Source organism: Hemiscyllium ocellatum, chromosome 12 (assembly GCF_020745735.1).
Source record: "Hemiscyllium ocellatum isolate sHemOce1 chromosome 12, sHemOce1.pat.X.cur, whole genome shotgun sequence".
NCBI classification, from domain to species: Eukaryota; Metazoa; Chordata; class Chondrichthyes; order Orectolobiformes; family Hemiscylliidae; genus Hemiscyllium; species Hemiscyllium ocellatum.
The window spans coordinates 81,864,498-81,881,685 of NC_083412.1; the positions used below are offsets into that span (position 1 = coordinate 81,864,498).

The following is a 17,188-nucleotide window of genomic DNA, read 5'->3' on the forward strand; positions in this document are numbered from 1 at the left end:
CTGGAAAGTGCGATGGGATATTAGTAAAGAAATAATATAATGCGATTAACATTTTTAATCTTCAAAAAGCCAGCTTCATACTAGTAATGGTGTAGAAGCTATGCCAGCCAACCATCCTCTCAACTAGAGGTCAAGTTTTAGAACTAAACAGGCAAATAGGAACTTACAGATTTGAAGTGAATCCTCAGATACTGAAGTAGTCCAAGTCCATATGCAGCATGAGCTGGACAATATTCAGGCATGGGCTAAGTGGCAAGTAACATTATTTGCGCCAATGACCAACCTGATTTGAACCTATATACTATTGTTTCAATGGCATGGTGTGAAAATCCTGGAACTCCTTTTCCAACAGCACTGTAGATGTACCTATACAATATGGACACAGCTGCTCAAAAAGCAGTTCCCTACGTCTTCTCAAGGGTCATTAAGGATGAATAAATACTGGCCTCACTAGGAACTCCCAAATCCCATGACAGAATCACGTTTTTATTTACCAAGATGAGATAAGGGGAGAGTGAAGTACCCCACAATACGATATCAAAACTTTTTGTTAACTATTTCATTGTGCCTCCTACTAATCACTGTATCAACTATCCTGTGGCTTTTTGTTTTGAATTTTGTAGTTTTGAAAATATACAAGTATAACTGTTTAAAAGAATTACATTTGAATCGATAGTTGTATTATCCACCTTCGTAAAAATTATACTTTATTCTATGGAAAGGATATAGAAGGAAGTTAAAGTTAATATCAAACTGAAATAAAAGCCATATAATTCTGCAAAGAGTGGCAGCTCAGAAGTTTGGACAGAATATGAAAAAAACTAAAGAATGACTAAAAGATTAATAAAGACAGAGCAATTAAACTACAAGTGAAAACTAGCAACAAAAAAAACATAATTGTAAGAGTTTCTACAGACCGAGTTCCCTCTAATTTCCTTTCCAGCAGCCTAGGCCTCTTAGGTCTGTGTTGAGCAATGACTTCCGGACCACAAGTTAATGCCATGATCAGTGTGCCAATGCCAAGTGCTCTGCATGGAACCTTGTAGTATTTGTGAGCACAGCCATGTAGCCAAGCTAAAAAGGAATGTTGTCTATTGATTCTTATAAAGAGTGTTGGTCCTCTAGAAAGAGAAACTAGAAAAATGGTAAATAAATTGTAAAGATATTTTGTGTCTATCTCCATTAGTGGGTAAAACTAACATCCCAGAAATAATTATGAACCAGAACATTAGAGAGAGAAACATAAAACAATTACAATCATTAGGAAATCAATGGTACATGAATCACAAAATGTTCGTATGTAGGTCCACTAAGCAATTAGGAAAGCAAATAGAATGTTGTGATTTATTGCAACAGGAATGGAAAATAAAGTAGGAAAATTCAGTCACAGTTGTTTAGAACATCAGTGAGATCACATCTTGATTACTAAGTACAGTTTTGATCTGCTCATTTCAGAAAGGATGTAAATATAATACTCAGTAATCCATTCAAACATGTTTCACTTGACTAATTCCTAAGTTGATGTTTTTTAATTAAGAGGAAATATTGCAAAGGACCAGCCTTGCAACCATTGGAGCTGAGAAAAATTATAGGGGAGTCTTATTGAAATAAATAAGATTTTGAGGGGATTTGACAAGGTGGATATTGAAAGAATGCTAGCTCTTGAGAGAGGGGACATAATTTAAAAATATGGTGTCTCCCATTTAAGGAAGAAATCAGATTTTTTTTCTCTCAGATGTTCATAAGTTCTTGGAATGTTCTTCCCCAGAGAGCAATGGGGGTGGGATCACATTTAAATTAGGAGGTAGATAAAGGAGGAAATGGCTACTGTGGTTATATGAGAACTTGGGAGTTGAGGTCATGGTCAGATTAGCTGAGATCTGAATGGTATTATTGAATGGTAAGTCAGGCTGGAGAAGCTGAAACAGAAACAAAAATTGCTAGACATGCTCAGCAGGTCTGACAGCATCTGCAAAAAGAAATCAGAGCTAACGTTTTGGGTCCAGTATCCCTTCCTCAGAACTCCGAAGCTGAATGGGAATTCTAACTTTTGTACACTCATATGCTGTACATGATTCCTGAAGAAGGGCTCATGCCCGAAAAGTCAATTCTCCTGCTCCTTGGATGCTGCCTGACCTGCTGCGCTTTTCCAGCAACACATTTTCAGCTCTGTTGTATTAAGACCCCCAGATTTAGATTCTTGCATATTCATTCTGGTCAATTCGTGCATTATTTTAAAGAATTCCATCAGCTCCCCTTTAAAATCAGGACAGAAAAGTGTACCTTTGTTTTGATTGCAGAATGATGCTCACAATGTAACTGTCATTCTGACTGTTAATGAAAAGGTTGGCAATGTGAACAAGTAAATAATCTCCCTGGACATATGGCTCCAGCTTGTCTCTTCCAAACCAACTATATTAGCTTTTCCCATCATTGTAACATTTCACAAACAAAATGACAGAGTCTGCCTACAGAAACAATGATAAAATCTTGAAATGGTATTTACAGTTCTCCGTTGTCTCTCTCCCAAAACCTCAGGTAACATCATATCACCAGCCCCTTCTGGACTATGGGTTTGAGGTAAAGCTGAAGAATATGCAGTCATGGTTTTTTTTAATTGTTCATGAGTTTTCTTTTTGATTTGAAACACAAATTGCCATTTTTTTTTCCAATCTCTCGACTCCAAGGTAGGCAGTGTTTTATCTGTTTCTACACACATTATCCCTAAACACAAACTAACTTTAAGTCTGCAGCTTTTACGATCTATTACAAATTTCACTCATCAATTCCTGTGACAAAGCTTAAGGTCTGCATTTAAAGTTTATGGAGATCAACAAAATGATGGAAACTCAAACATGAACTGTTGACTGCCCAGCCAGAAAACTGATATCAGGACATAAGCTGATGTCCATCAACATTAAAATTTCTTGGTGAGGCTGCAGGTTTTAGGATATAAACTGAAATCTATAGAAATATCTCAAGGAGAAGCAGAGGCCCAGTGATAATGTCAGTAGCCTAGTAATCCAGTATCTTAGGTTTACATTCCAGGGATAAATTTGAATCACAGCATGGCAGATGGGGAAATTTGAATTCAATATAAAAATATAGAAGCTTTCAATGGGCTTCTTGTGGTGCAGGGGTAGTGACCCTCCCATGGCCCAGGAGGCCTGTGTGGTCAGGCAACCCATAATCTCCAGGATTATTACAGAAATATTGATATTTATTTCATAAACTTGGATTAAAAACTCCAAATGTGCATGCCAAGTATAAACCTTGCTGGACTTTGCAATTTGCAAACCGCAGACCTGGAAGAGATGGTATTCAGACAGTCAGGCCTTGAACAATCAACTGCCCAATGAAACCACACAAGTCTGGAATTGTCTGGCCAGGGACTTACAGCCAAATTGTTTCCAAATGAATTGTTGTTTACTCCTAAGAAATTATTTTAAGAAATACTCGACAGTCAATTATTTGTGGCATGGGAATGTTTGTATACCTGTTGTACAATTCTCTATTTTTAGTAAAAACATGAAATTGACCACTTCACTGCAACTTCAGGTCAAATGCCTAAATTAAAAAGGATTCTGTAAAGGCATTGATTCCCTGGTTATATGAATGGGCACCTTGAGGCTACAATTCCTTCCAAATGTGCCAACCAAATCCCAAAATTTATCATATAACGTGAACTGCTCTCACCACTTCTTTGCCACCATCTCCCATCCCGATAACTGTGATTACATAAGTGCTGTTACTGAGGCACATGTTAGACTTCAGCTGCAGTATTGTGTGCAGTTTGGGACACCACACTTTGGAAGGTTATAAACGTCTTGGAGAGAACACAGATGTCCAATAAAAGGCTCCAGGTATGAGAAATTTCAGTTACAAAGGTAGATTGGAGAAGTTGAATGTGTTGTCCTTGGAAAGAAGTCAGTAAAGAAGATAGCTGATAGAAGTTTTCAAAAAGGAGTGGTGTAGATAGAGCAGATAAGGACAAACTGCTCCTGTGCAAATGAGCTTCAAGTATGACAGGGCTCAGAGTTAAAATGTTTCTCAAAAGTAGTAAACGTGATGAGAAACACTTTTCACACAAATGGTTCAGGTCTGGAATACATAACCTGGATCTGTGATGGAAGCAAAGGGAATTATTTCTCTAGTCAAATAGTCATGCAATATGCAAGGTCACAGATAAAAGGTAGGACAATAACACTAAGTCAAAATGCTCATTTGGAAACCTGGCCAAATACCTGCCTTTTGCAATATAACACTCTGTAGTCTGTGATTCTTTGCCGAGAATTAGTCACGAGGTTAGGGATAGCCACCAGCTCTGGCTATCCTTCCCTCAAGCCTAAACAAATCAATCTTATTTGAATTTATCTATTTCTTTGATTTTCCTGCTAGAATTTTATAGGTCCAGAGACTGAAAAAGATTTAAGGGTGGCGCGGTGACTCAGTGGTTAGCACTGCTTCCTCACAGAACCAGGGACCCCGGTTTGGTTCCGGCCTTGAGTGACTGTCTGCGTGGAGTTTGCACGTTCTCCTTTTCTCTGCGTGGGTCTCATCCTGTTTCCTCCCACAATCCAAAGGATGTGCAGGCTCGGTGAATTGGCTATGCTAAATTGCTAGGTTAGGTGTATTTGTCAGGGGTAAATATTGCATAGGGGAATGGGTCTGGGTGGGTAAATCTTTGGAGGATCGGTGTGAACTTGTTGGGCTAAGGGGCCTGTTTCCATACTGTAGGGATTCTAATCTAATCATTGTGACAAGGTTGTCCACTATTGTCCATATTATGAACTTTGTTGAGCGAATAAACTGCATGAAAGTAATAGGTCAAAGTATTCACAGCAGGCATTGCTGAACAATTCAGACGGTGCTTTTCCATTACATATTAACTACGTTAAACATGGTATATTGCAATGGGTTTCCACAAACGTACCATTTATATGGCTCATGGGAAAATGTCAAAATTGCTGACTGTACAATAAGCAGGTAAAAACAATGACTGCAGATGCTGGAAACCAGATTCTGGATCAGTGGTGCTGGAAGAGCACAGCAGTTCAGGCAGCATCCAACAAGCAGCGAAATCAACGTTTTGGGCAAAAGCCCTTCATTAGGAATAAAGGCAGTGAGCCTGAAGCGTGGAGATATAAGCTCGAGGAGGGTGGAGAAAGTAGCATAAAGTACAATGGGTGAGTGGGGGAGGGGATGAAGGTGATAGGTCAGGGAGGAGAGGGTGGAGTGGATAGGTGGAAAAGGAGATAGGCAGGTAGGACAAGTCTAGACAAGTCATGGGGACAGTGCTGAGCTGGAAGTTTGGAACTAGGGTGAGGTGGGGGAAGGGGAAATGAGGAAACTGTTGAAGTCCACATTGATGCCCTGGGGTTGAAGTGTTCCAAGGCGGAAGATGAGGCGTTCTTCCTCCAGGCGTCTGGTGGTGAGCGAGCGGCGGTGAAAGAGTCCCAGGACCTCCATATCCTCGGCAGAGTGGAAAGGGGAGTTGAAATGTTAGGCCACGGGGCGGTGTGGTTGATGAAGGGCTTTTGCCTGAAACTCAATTTCGCTGGTCTTTGGATGCTGCCTGAACTGCTGTGCTCTTCCAGCACCACTAATCCATGTACAATAAGCAGACCAGTTCATATGGTTCATATCAATGCTTGGAAAGTGGTGAATCCAACTTCAACCAGGGCTTAATTTGGAGAAATAAGGATGCTTTGATCTTTTTCCAATGACACCAAATCTCCAATGGATTAACCTTGTGACATAGCATTTTTAGGAGTAGCCGTCTTTCATAACTGAACGTCCAGGCATCCAATTCAAGTAATCCCGAGTTCAAGATGCAGGATTAAGCTAAAGATAAACCTTAAACAAGAAAGGAGAAGAATGTGGGTTCCAGGTCCCCTTATACATCAAAATTATCCTGGAAGGAGAGAGAACACCTAAGGACAAACATGGCATTTTCTTTTTAAAAAAAGCCCTCACAAAAACCTGGGTTGTGCTATAAATGAATAGGCCTTGGACAAAGCAACTGCTCTGCTTTTTATCCTGGCAGCATGCAAAATGGAGATTTCTCTAATACAGCTACTACATAAACTCAAATTTGGAACAATTGTATCTCACAAGAACAAAAAAATGCATACATACCGATATATGCTTGCCTAGATTTTGCTAATTATTGGGTTACAGACAAGCAAAAAAATTGCTGACATTCTGTCCCTTCAATTATTAGAACCATTACTCGATGGGGTGTGGTGAGACTATGGTGTAACCAGGCAATGCTCATGAATTTTCAAGTGATTTGTACTGTTCACCATATTACTTGTCAGGGCCTTCTGGTATCTGCATAGGCTAAAACCCATGCTCCTCATTTGTCTAATCATAAATCAATGAGCAGGGTCTCAATCATGATGTGCCTGGCAATGGAAGTTCAGAACGAAGTAGCAAACTTGGAAATGAATTACCTAAAAGAGGCAGGTCTGCATTACTTGACCAATGTCTGATCAAACAGTCTAGTTCACCAACAAAATCTGTAGAGAGAAACCAGTCACTAGAACTCAGGATCCTTCCCATTCAATTCGAAATAAACCAGAAGCCAATCTTCTAATGTTCAGAAAGTTCTTGCCGGACAAGATGTGTCAAATGAACCACTGTGGAAAACGCATCAACTGCCCGGGTTTTAGTTAAAATCCAGAAATACCCACGCACACACGATATCCACAAGCCTTCACACCGCCAGATTGCACCCAAGCATGTAGAATGTGAAATTTTGTGTCTGGATGATCCAAATGAGATGATGAGTTTATTTTTCGAGCTTCATAAATCTCAATCTTCCTTCTATCCTAGCTCAAATGACGTTGTTGCCAATTGGAGACTCCTTACTCCCAGTTAATTCAACACAAATATGGACTTAGCCTTAGGTCTTCGTGATTTGTATGGTCCAATTTCATATAGTATAGTATAAAATGTGTTTGGAAGCAAAAGTATGATGTTCTAGAATTATGAAAATTTTAATTCACAGAACTATAAATGAGCAAAGAATCAGAACATATCTTGAACCGTATTTTTGGATAAGCCGAAGCATTATAAATACACATTAATTAGTGGTCAGAAGTGTCACTACAGTTCTCAGTAAATGAATCTATATTCCTAGCAGCACATGTACGCCATACATGTGGATGGTCACCCGCTGACTCGTGAGATGAGGAAAGGAAGAACATTCGATTCACTTCACTGATGGAAACATCTTGAAGGCCTGGGATTGCTCCTTCAACGTACGGTTTGCTCTGTTGACTTTTTGCATAACTGTCTGGAAAAAAAAATCAAAATAAGAACTGCAAAACTAATTAACATATTGTGTTAAGTAATAGATGTATTGGACAGTGACATTAAGTGCTTTACACTTTACAAATTTATCACTGTCCCATATATGAGTACTGAAATTAATGTAGTTTCAGATACACCAAAGCTAGCAGAAATCAGACAATTTATTCTTATCGCATCTTTGTTTTTCTAGTGTCTCTATTTCCATTTGTTCTTCTGAGCTCATCTTATCTACAAGACCCTCTTCCTGTTCCTCAACCTTATTCCCACTACACTGCTGAGCACCCAACTTTGCACTTGGTCCCTGTGTTAGTTGATATGTCAATGGTTCTCTTGTGTTATCCCTCCCTTTAAATATGAATCATCCCTACCAGTCAATAACCAAATCTCAGCTCCACTATCCCAGCAAAGTACTGGCCTGTTTCTAATCTCCTCTTCCTTTCCAACATCCTTGAATGTGTTATTGCTTCCCAAGGCCATTTATAGTTTTCTGCAAATCCATGTGTGAATCCCTTCATTGTTTCTATCCCTGTCATACCAAAGTCACAAACAATATCCTATAACAAAGGTAGACCTATCCTCCTCATCATTCTGAAACTGTCAGCATCCTTGACAATGCCTTCTTCCTCAAATCCCTCTCTCTGTTGTCCAGGTAGATGGAACTGCTCTAATCTGGTCCCATATAACGTCTGCCAGAGTATGAATCGCAATGGATTTTCTTCCTACTTCTGCACCACTATTTCTAGTGGTATCAAAGAATTTATCCTTGGCCTCCTCCTGTTTCTCTTCTACATGCTGCTCCTCAGCATCATCATCAGGAAGGACAGCATGAGCTTTCAAATGCAGAACCAATTCTATCTCACTAGTCTTTACTCCTGTTACTAAATCATCAAACTTATCTCACATGTAGTAATGGATGAGCAAAAACTTTATTTGATTAAATGTTGAAAAGACTGAAATCATCATTTTCAATTTAATAGCTGCCAAAACCCTTATTTATGCTTTCAGTACCTCTGGATTTGACTAATCCAACATACTTCTGCCTGGTTTTCCATTTTCAGCCTTAACTTGCATCATATCCATTCCATCTATTACCCTTCTCGGTTCAAATCCCATCTACTCCAGAGGTGTTCAATAACACTTCTGAACAGGATCATTGAAAAATATCAACTGTAGATAGGGGCAAACTGCTTCTACTGGTAGGAGAGTCAATAACTAGTCATAGCTATGAAATCATTTGCACAAGAATGAATGGGGAGTCAACAATAAAAAAAATTGTACAGCAAGTTAAAATACAGAATATACTGCATGGTGGAGATCAATTCATAAAAACATAAGAAATAGGAGGGGTAGGCAACTTATTCCACTGAGCTGCTCTGCAGTTCAATAAGATCATGGGTGGTTAGATTGTGACCTTAATGCAACTTAGCTGCCTGCTCACAATAACGCCTGACTCCATGGTTGATCGAAAATCTGTCCAATTCATTATAGATTCAATGTCCACTGCTCACTTTGGAAAATAATTCCAAAGGCCAATCTCAAAGAAGAAATTCCTCATCTCCATCTTAAATGACAGATCCTTTGTTTTTAAATAGTCTCTCCAGGAGACTGCCTCACAATGGCAAACTTCCTCTCTGCATCTACCCTGTCAAGCCCCTTCAGAATATTTCAATTCAACAGTAAACTTTTAAAGAATTTTGAATAAATACTTGATAAAGATAAAATATAGTTCTTTAGTATGAGGAAATATAATTAATCAGATAGATTAATTTCAAACAGCCATGACATACATTGGACCAAATGGCCTCCTTCTGTGCTATAAGGTTCTGTGAAGTCATGGTATAATGACTTCATTTATTTCATTTGTAGATGTAACGGAGATGCTTATTTCAAATGAGTTAAAGTCTCAACTGTCCTAATTCTGCACAATGAGTACAAAAGTGAAAATATCGTATCTGTAAAAAGGGGGATACCATGGGACCAGGGTGGAGGACTGCACTAAAGACATTGTACATTGAACTTTACTTTCTATGTTATATTCTTTTGGCAAAGTAGGTCACTGCAATCAAGGACTGGGCACACAAAACCAAAAAGAGTACTTTCAAACTTCGAATTACCTGAATCTTGTCAGAAAATCAGACATTCAGCATAAATTTTCATTTTAGAAAAGACAGTTGATTTAAAATTAAAATGAATCATTCCCAATAGAAGAAACAAATTAACAAGTTGTTCAATGATCATATCATTCCAGGACCATTTCTAATACTGGTTTGATTTAAATAGTTATTCCCCCTGTTGTGATGTTCAGACTCACCTGTCACAGTATCTACTGAATCCAGTGGAGCCGTGCTCATCACGTTAATTCCACAGAGTAGAATGTATGCAATCACTATCACAACCAGGACATAAATGGGTAGGGCCACAGCCCAGTACCTGTGAAAAATGATAGTAATGTATCAAATATTTGTGGTGGTGTTATAACCAGCTAAATACACAGAAAATTTACATTAGATTAGATTCTCTACAGTGTGGAAACAGGCCCTTCAGCCCATCAAGTCCACACTGACCCACTCCTCTACATTTACCCCTGATTAATGCACCTAAACTATGGGCAATTTAGCATGGCCAATTCACCTGACCTACACATTTTTGGACTGTGTGAGGACGCTGGAGCACCTGCAGGAAACCCACGCAGACACGTGGAAAATGTGCAAACTCCACACAGACAGTAGCCCGAGGCGGGAAATGAACCTGGGTCCCTCATGCCGTGAGGAAGCAGTGCTAACCACTGAGCCACCGTGTCACCCTAAATTTCTTCTATCTTTCCTTTAAAAATAAAACTGTAAATGTCAGGAAGATAACGAGAACAGTTAACTCTTTTACTGATTTTTTTTTCATTTCTACATTTACACTTCTTGACATATTTTCAGAAAACATACTTCAGGCAAAATAATGACAGAAGCTAAGGCATTATAAAATTACTGAGTCACGTCAGAGAGTGAAAACGTTGGTACATTACCATAACTAAAGTAAATAACTTGCACTTATACAATTTTTTTTAGTCCTCATGATGTCGCAACATGTAACATTAGCCAATTAATTACCATTGAAGTATTAGTTTTGTTTGTTTAGAGCAATGTCCCAAACAGAAATGCGTTAAGTCTTCCCACACACACCAGTTAATTCTGTGTAAAAATGTTGGTCAATGGAACAATGCTAAATGGAGACAACATATTTTGATGCAAGATATTTCTGTGGCAATGTTAAAATCGGTATACTGGGAATTTTTTTTAAAAAGTAAGGAAACCCTTATGAAAACATGTCTTTAGTACTATTTGAACCTGGGATCTTTCTGGGAACTAAGACAACCATAGTATTAAGTGAGATACACTAATGTGGAGCCTCAGTTGTCTTTAAAATATAAATTTCACTGATACTTACTTCTGCGGCCAGTAAGTGAGACCCACTGAATGTAGCCAAGGTTCTGGAACGTAAGCCCATACTAAATACAGAACTGTTAAACAGAAAAAAAAATTGCAATAAAGAGAATAAGTATCATGATAATAACCCATTTCATCAACTTCCACTAACACACAGGTTTAAGTACATTTCATTCTGCCTTGTTAAATGTTTTCAGTATAACTATAACTGACTACTAAACTAGACTTAACCAATATGATTCCTGTTATCACGAACACTGCTTACTCATAACTTCCCCCTGTCACTGCATAGCGATGGCTTATCTCATCCTTACCATGCTGGATATTGCAATGTGCAATGAAATGTTGGTCTTCAGCAACAAAACAAAAGGCATGCAGTAAAAGATTGCTTTGGAAGATTAATGATGTGGATCAGCCAGTTGTAACCTCAGCTGTGAAGTTCCTAATATCAAATGGCCTATTACTGTTATGAACGTTTATTTTTGCAGGGAGAATAGTAGGCAAATCTAAAGCAACAAAATGTAACCAACAAGGAGTCAAGTGCTTGGGAAAGGGGGAGAAAACTAGCAGAGAAATTGATGAGGATAAGAATGATATCAACTCTCTCCTCTCCCTAAGACCCCATTGACATTAGTCATAGAAGTCATAGGTTTGTCTTGTATTATGGAACCAGTTCATGCCAGATCAAGTATCTTGCAGAACAAATAATTAGAACAAAGAAAATTTATAGCCCAGGAACAGGCCCTTCAGCCCTCCGAGCCTGAGCCGATTCAAATCCACTGTCTAAACCTGTCGCCCAACTCCAAAGCATCTGCATCCCTCTGCTCCCCACCCACACATGCATCTGTCCAGACACATCTTAAATGAATCTACTGTGCCTGCCTTTATAACCTCTGCTGGCAACACGTTCCAAATGCCCACCACTCTCTGTGTAAAGTACTTGCCGGGTGTATCCCTCTTCAGCTTTTCACCTCTCACCTCGAAAGCGTGATGTCTCATTATTGAATCCTTCACCATGGGAAAACGCTCATCTCTATCTACCCTGTCCATACCCTTCATGATTTTGTAGACCTCAATCAGGGACCCCTCAGCCTCCATTTTTCTAATGAAAACAATCCTAACCAACTCAACCTCTCTTCATAACTAGCACCTTCCATACCAGGCAACATCCTCGTAAATTTTCTCTGCACCCTCTCCACCTGTGCAGCAACTTTCAGGGTACAATGGACCTGCACTCCCAGATCTCTCTGCTCATCAACTTTTCCCAAGGCTCTTCCGATAACAGTAAAATTCACTCTAGAATTACACTTCTCAAAATGCAGCACCTCACATTTGGCTGGATTGAACTCCATCTGCCACCTTTCCGCCCAACTCTCCAGTCTATCTATATTTTCCTGTATTCTTTTGACAGGCCCCACTGCTTTCTGCTACTCCACAATCTTCGTGTCATCTGCAAACTTGCAACAATGCCCTCTTCCAGATCATTTATGTATATCACGAACAACAGTGACCCCAGCACTGATCCCTGTGGAACTCCACTGGTCACCTTTCTCCATTTCGTGAAACTCCCTTCAACTACTACTCTGTCTCCTGTTGCTCAACCAGTTCTTCATCTACCGAGCTAGAACACACTGCACACCATGCGACTTCACTTTCTCCATTAGTTTACTACAGGGAACCTTATCAAATGTTTTACTAAAGTCTATGTATATAACATCTATAGCCCTTCCTTCATCTGTCAACTTGGTCACTTCCTCAAAAGAACTCTATTCAGTTGGTAAAGCACGATCTCTCCCGTACAAAACCATGTTGCCTATCACTGATAAGCCCATCCTTGTCCAAATATAAATAGATTTTTTTACCTCGGTACCTTCTCCAGCAACTTCTCTACCACTGATGTCAGGCTCACTGGTCTGTCCCTACTACCCTTCTTGTACAGGGGGACAACGTGAGCAACCCTCCAATCCTCTGGCACTTCACCTGTATTTAAGAATGCTACAAAGATATCTGTCAGGGCCCCAGCTATTTCCTCTCTCGCCTCCCTCAGCAACCTGGGATAGATCCCATCCGGTCCTGGGGATTTGACCACCTTAATAACCTTTAGCCTACCCAACATATCTTCCCTACTTATGTCAATGTGATCCAGAGTAATCAAACTTCTATCTCTAATCTCAACATTCCCCTCTCCTCAATGAATACTGATGCAAAGTGATCATTCAGAATCTCACCCATTTTCTCTGGTTCGACACACAGCCTTCCTTCCTTATCCTCTAGTGGATCAACCCTTTCTCTAGTTACCTGCTTGCGTCTTATATAAGAATAAAAGGCTTTGGGATTCTCCTTAATTCTGCTCACTAAAGCTATTTCATGACCCCTTTTAGCCTGCTTGATTCCTTGTTTAAGACCGGCCCTACTCTCCCGATATTCCTCCAGAGCCATTCTGTTCTTAGCTGCCTGGACCTTATGTATACTTCCCTTTTCCTCTTGGCTAGTCGTACGATTTCTCCTGTCATCCACAGTTCACAAATCTTGCCTTTCCTATCATTTGCTTTCAGTCGGACATGCCTAGCCTTCACTATCTTTAAGCTATATTTGAAAGCCTCCCACATATCAAACGTAGACTTCCTTTCAAATGCCTGTGTCCAATCCACATTTCCCAGCTCCTGCCTAATTTTGATGTAATTGGCCTTGGCCCAGTTTAGTACTACTCCCTTAGGACCACTCTCATCTTTATCTATGAGTATTCTAAAACTTACAGAATTGTGGTCACTGTTCCCAAAGAAATCCCCCACCGTAACTTCTACCACCTGACCTGGCTTATTCCCTAACACCAGGTCCAATATGGCCCCTTCCCTCGTTGGACTATTGACATACTGCTCTAGAAAACTCCCCTGGATGCTTCTTACAAATTCTGCCCCATTCTGACACTAAGTGCATCCCAGTCAATGTTAGGAAAATTAAAATCTCCCATCACCACTACCCTGTCGCCTCTACACCTTTCCATAATCTGGTTACCTATTTGTTCTTCTACCTCATGCTCATTTTGGGAGGCCTGTAGTATAGCCCCAACAATGTAACTGCACCCTTCTTATTTCTCAGCTCCATCCATAATTCCTCACTACTCAAGCCCTCCATAGTGTCTGCCTTTAGCACAGCAGTGATATCATCCCTGACCAGCAATGCAACTCCTCCCCCCCTTTTACTTCCCTCCGTGTCCTGTCTGAAGTGTCTATATCCTGGAACATTTAGTTGCCAATCATGCCCTTTCTTCAACTAAGTCTCTGTGATTTCAATTCCCAAGCATTCTCGAATTATAACTTTTCTGCAAGCTTCAAATTGTTTTTTCAAGTTTATTTAGATAGGACCATCTCTCAGGATTGTATAGTCAACAACAAGCTGATCTTTTACAATAGGGGCAAAAATAAAGACTATTCACAGCCAACCACATTTGTGGCACTAAATCACTTAATGTTACTTACTGAATGCAAACTTTGAGGCGAGGAACAAGACAAATCCATAAATTGCCCTTTCAGGTAATGGTGAAGGGGAGTTTACCACCATTGTTCATTTCTGAGAAAGAAGAGTTTGTTTTCACTGAAAAATATCCTTGGGAGAGACCTTGTAACATCACATAACTGAACAGCTACAGTCCAAATGAATTCATACATTACAGAGAAATTCTTCACTTAACATGGTAGCTTTATTCCTGAGAAGTAAGACTTACAATGAAACATTACACAAAGCAAATTTTCCCATAAAAATTAATGTAGAAACTGGAATTAGATTCTTTTGGATAATTTGACACATTACCAAGTATTTATTGCTGACATATGTGTAATAATACAGAAATACAGCCACAATCTAATTATGGAATCATAATTACAACCCATTTATAAAACAAAGAACTGGAGATGGTGGAAATCTGGAGCAAAGAAAAAGTGCTGGAGAAACTCAGCAGACCTAGCAGCATCAATGGAGAGGAAAAGGGTTAATATTTCAAGTCCAGTGACCCTTTGTCACAGTGAAGTCCAATGATGAACAGTTACAGAACTCAAAATGTTAACTCTGTTTTTCTTTCCATAGATACTGCTAGACCTGCTGAGTTTTTCCAGCACTTTGTTTTTGTTACATTAAATACTCATGATTTGTGAACTAACTTATTGCTGCCAGAGAAAACAACACATTATACCATCTTACAAACTCACTGAAGTCTCTCTATAACTACCCCTCAAAAGCTCACTGCCAGGTTTTAAAGTTTATTGCTTCCATTTGTAGTTGACATTTATATTCAATCTCAGATTTTAACTCTCATTGTTATAATCCACATATATATATTGCATAATTATTTTCCTTTTAGGAGTCAAATAAAATAGAGCTACAATTGAAACTCCCTTTCCCATGAGCCTCAGCCCCAAACTGTACATGATTATCCCCTTCCACACTAATGCGTTTCATGTTTCAGACTGAACATCCTAAAGACCAATTTAAAAACATTGAAACTTGGAAAATAGCTGGAAGAGTAGGCTATTCTGCTCTTTAAGCCTGCATCATCATTCAATATGATCATGGCTAATCATGCAATTTCAGTTTTCCATTTCCAATTTTTCTCCATTTTCTTTGATGCCTTGAATTGCAAGGCCCACATCCAACTCCCTCCTGAATATATTTAACGAACTGGCCCCAACAGCTTCATGTGGGAGAGAATTTCACAGGTTCACAACTCTGAGTGAAGAAATTCTTCCTCATCTAAGTCCTGAATGGCTTACCCCAATCTTATACTGTGATCCATTTACTTAAAGATCAGAAACTGACAGTTTTATTTAACTATCAGACTGGGTTCAAATCAAACTAAAATCACTGAGGTGCAAATATACTTTAATTTCCATGGCATTTTAAAATTTTATTTAAATGTGTAAAGCCAGTCAATTTTTTTTAACAAAAAAAAGAAAAATGCGTTTTTACTCTGTACTATTCTGAGGCAAAGGCTGAAGCATACTCACCCCGAAAGAACAACAAACTTAGTTCAGGGTTCAGTCCAATTAGTAAGTGGACATTTCACTGAAGCTGAGCCCATGGTCAAGGGGAAATGTTAATAAATCATGTCAACAGCAGGCTGGCTGGACAAGTGCACTGACAACTAGATTGCTCAGCTCTCGGTAATCTTTATCTGTAAAGATCCAAACTGCCACTGACTATACTCCACCCCTGGCCTTTACCCAAGCACTTAACAAAATACCAATTATAAACCTCCCTCACTCTAATCTTTCAGTTTCAACTGAATCCTGTACCGACGAGAGTCCCAGAGGGAGCGCGGCCGATTCCCATATCTCCCATTCTTTTCTCTTACCTACAAACACTCCTGTTCAGTGCCGTAAAAGGCCAGGCCGCGAGTTTGTAATTGGAAGAAATCTCAAATTTTTTTTAATAAAACCTCTGCCATCAGCATCCGCCCCGCACCAACATGGCGGCACTTCCTGTACATGGCGCATGCGTCAGGTTCTGTTCATGTTGTTTAATCAGACACAGGGCAATATGAAATATTTGAAAACAGTGCAGATGTTCTGGGCATCATGCAGTGATATATATGGTCTACAGATATTGCACTGAGCGACATATAAAAGGATTGCAGATATTATACTGGCTGTCATGCAGTCAGATAAAAAACACTGCAGATATTGCACTGGACATCATTCCGTTATATAAAACAATGCAGAAATTGTGCTGGACATTATGCAGTAATATACAAACACTGCATATATTCCACAAGGCATCATGCAATAATATACACCACTGAGTATCTTCAACACACTGCACAATACAAAGCAATCGACAAAGACTGCTGATACTGCAGAATGCAAATCAGACACGCTGACCACAGAGCTATAAATTGCAGATAAACATTGCAGATAGTGAACTCAGGACCATAGAAGTTATCTTGCGCAGCAGCTGTGTAACACTGCATATAAGCCAATGCGTAGTTTCTTTTCATTTATCCATGGGAAACTAATGTTGTTTATTAGACCAACATTGATTACCTTGTTGAGCTTTAATTAATTCACAATATCTATGACACTGGCATTTTCTACAACACCAGACTGATTCCTGGGATGGCAGGATTGATATTTGAGGAGTGACTGGATCTAGTAGGACTGTACTCACTTATAAAAATAAGGGGACACTTCATAGAAACTTAATAATTCCAACAGGACTTGACAGGATAAACGCAACAAGGGTGATCCCAATGACCACGGAGTCCACAACCAGGGGGTCACTGTCCAAGAATACAGGGCCAGCCATTTAGCACTGAGGTGAGGAGAAATTTCTTCACCCAGAGAGTGTTGAGCTTGTGGCATTCCCTGCCAAAGAAAAAGCAGTTGAAACCAAAATATTGAATGTTTTCAAGAGGAAATAGATATAGTTCTTGGAGCTAAAAG

The 17,188-nt window shown here is 39.5% G+C and overlaps 2 protein-coding genes across 2 annotated transcripts in view; one reads left to right on the top strand and one right to left on the bottom strand.

Moving 5' to 3' along the window:
- Window positions 1-17,188, top strand: part of LOC132820619 (SH3 domain-binding glutamic acid-rich-like protein 3) — a 64,215-nt gene that overhangs the window by 13,633 nt on the left and 33,394 nt on the right. The window lies entirely within an intron of this gene.
- On the bottom strand, window positions 4,919-16,201 carry pigp (phosphatidylinositol glycan anchor biosynthesis, class P). The gene is made up of 5 exons (XM_060833208.1): window positions 16,102-16,201; window positions 14,234-14,324; window positions 10,756-10,828; window positions 9,629-9,747; window positions 4,919-7,300 (listed from the first exon to the last, which is right to left on the bottom strand). The coding sequence occupies exons 2-5, from the start codon at window positions 14,313-14,315 to the stop codon at window positions 7,092-7,094; spliced, it is 483 nt and encodes a 160-aa protein (XP_060689191.1). The 5' UTR covers window positions 14,316-14,324; window positions 16,102-16,201; the 3' UTR covers window positions 4,919-7,091.